The sequence below is a fragment of the Pteropus vampyrus genome, unplaced genomic scaffold (genome assembly GCF_000151845.1).
Source record: "Pteropus vampyrus isolate Shadow unplaced genomic scaffold, Pvam_2.0 Scaffold366, whole genome shotgun sequence".
Classification (NCBI taxonomy): domain Eukaryota; kingdom Metazoa; phylum Chordata; class Mammalia; order Chiroptera; family Pteropodidae; genus Pteropus; species Pteropus vampyrus.
Window position 1 is genome coordinate 307,491 of NW_011889147.1, and position 2,308 is coordinate 309,798.

The 2,308-nt window shown below is 59.1% G+C and overlaps 1 protein-coding gene across 2 annotated transcripts in view; it reads left to right on the top strand.

The window, feature by feature from the left end:
- Positions 1-2,308, top strand: part of TUB (tubby bipartite transcription factor) — a 92,312-nt gene that overhangs the window by 75,023 nt on the left and 14,981 nt on the right. For both annotated transcript variants that reach the window (XM_023522941.1, XM_023522942.1), the window contains exons 2-3: positions 503-554; positions 1,043-1,205. In XM_023522941.1, coding sequence (XP_023378709.1) covers positions 503-554; positions 1,043-1,205 — 215 coding nt within the window. The remainder of the gene's footprint in view (positions 1-502; positions 555-1,042; positions 1,206-2,308) is intronic.

The window sequence follows — 2,308 nt, forward strand, 5'->3', positions numbered from 1 at the left end:
GGGAGAGGTCTGCCCCAGAGGACCCAGCCTCCTCTAGCGGGGATGGAAAGACGAGGGGAAGAGCTGCTGAGAGCTGAGAGGGAGCCGGAGGGAACAGTTCCCTGGTCTGAATTCTGGCCTTGGGCTTGGCTTATTGCCCAGTGCTTCTGGACAGGTTCCCCTGCAACTCAGTCAGGCTCTGCTCATGGGCCCAAGGGGAAAGTCTCCCGTACTCTTTAGGGCCAGGCTGATTGGGCAGTCTTGGGGTTGTAGGGCTCCCAGCAGGAGGTGGGCTCCCAGCAGGAGGTAAGCTCCCAGAATGTCAGAAATAAGGCTCAAGCCTTTCATCCCAGCTGGTTCCCAAGGAGTAGCTTCCCAGATAGTAGCCTTAACCCTTCTTCCCTCTCCCATGGCCAGCAGCCATGATGGGAGGGGTGTAAAGAACACAGATGTGCTGGGTGGGCTCTAAGCTGTATCTTGGCAGGTCATGGCAGGCCCTAAATACCCCTCTCTCCTTCTGCAGTGTCTTAGATGATGAGGGCAGCAACCTGAGGCAGCAGAAGCTTGACCGGCAGGTGAGTAAGGCTGGGGCCAGAAAGAAGGGTGGTCAGCACATGCCATCCTGGCCAGAGTCTGGGCTGGCATCTCCAAGGGGAAAGCGAGAGGGCTGCGCCTTTCCTGGGGCGCTCCTGACTGGTGGGGAGAGGGAGCCAGAAACAGCTTTCTCTTCTACCAGCTCAGCATTAGCTCTGCCCAGGCCATGGGGCGTCTGCCAGGCAGGCCTCTGGGGTGACTGCAGTTGGAGGGCTGAGTGTGCTGTGATCCTGCTGGGGCAGCTACATTGGCTGAATTTTGCCTCCTTTTCCTGCAACCCAAGTCTTGGGGTACCAAGGACATGAGGCCTTGGCCTCAAGTGCGTTTTGGACCCCATTGTGACCCTTAGAAGTGAGCCGAGCAAGCAAGGTCATCTCTCCACTCCCTGTCCGGGAGCCCTCCCTGGGTAGAGGCCATGGGCAGCCCTCTCCAGCCCGCCCACCTCTGTGCCTGTCCGATGCCTCTGTAGCGGGCTCTGCTGGAGCAGAAGCAGAAGAAGAAGCGCCAGGAGCCCCTGATGGTGCAGGCCAATGCCGATGGGCGGCCCCGAAGCCGGCGGGCCCGGCAGTCAGAGGAACAGGCCCCGCTGGTGGAGTCCTACCTCAGCAGCAGTGGCAGCACCAGCTACCAAGGTATGTGTTGCCTTTGGGACAGCCAGCCTGGGAAGGGCCCTGTGCGGTAGCTCCACACCCTTTAGGGACTTCTTGCTGACCTGGTGGCGAGGGATCATCTGTCATGGTGTACCCAGGATGACTGGCTCCCAGCCCAGGCAGGCAGCTGAGTGGGGCGGGTGGAGGGCGGCTGGGACTTGAAGCCCTGGACTCCTGCATATGCTCAGGATGTTGGATCCTGGATCAGGTGCTGGGGCCAGAAACGGAAACTTTACGGACCTGGTCTCGGATCTGAATTTTTTTTACTGAGAGCAGGAGGCAGCTCCTAGGCGCAGAACGATCCATTCCCCACCATTGTCCTGACTCCTGAGAGGAATCCATCTTAACATCCCACACCAGCTAGTGTCTCCTGCAACAGATACCTATTGCTTCCTGTCCCTGGGCTCCCTGCACCCTCAGTCTACCTGGCTTCTGACCTCAGGTCCCTGCACAGAGCCGTGGTGACCAGCGACCTCCACCTCTCCCATCTCTGCACGCTCTGCTTCTCAGAAGAGCTCACTTGGCAGGGGATTCTCTGCAGCTCATCCTGGGAGTGTGGTGGTGGTGGTGGGGTGGCTCCATCACCTCCCTGAGCTTGGGTTCAGAGTACCCCAGACCTGGCAGAGGGTTGGTCTCTCTGATCCCAAAGGAAGGACTCAGACTCAGTCCCCACTGCCCGCTGCTGGCGGAGGTAATCCTGGTGGCTTCTCTGTCAGCTGGTGGCTCTAAGACAGTGGCAAGCATCTGGCTTTTGCAGTTGGTAGGAATCTTAGCAACCATGGTTCTCCCCTCCTTCTGCGGCTTCCTCAGGACCTGCAGCCTCCAGCCATCTTGAGCTACTGGTAGTTGCCTCACCTCAGAGCCGACTGCGGGGCCCTCCCCACACCCCTACCCCACAGCATCACAGGCTCCACTAACCCAGCCCTTAGCTTACTGGGTCCCCTTGTCTGTGCCTTGGAGGGCAAACCTAGTGCCCACTCCCGGCACAGCATACTGGACAGCTTGGTGCTCTGTGTGTGCCCTCATCCCACTGAGGAAGCCCATTCATGTCTAATAATAAAGGCTGTCTGAGGGCTTTTGCCAGA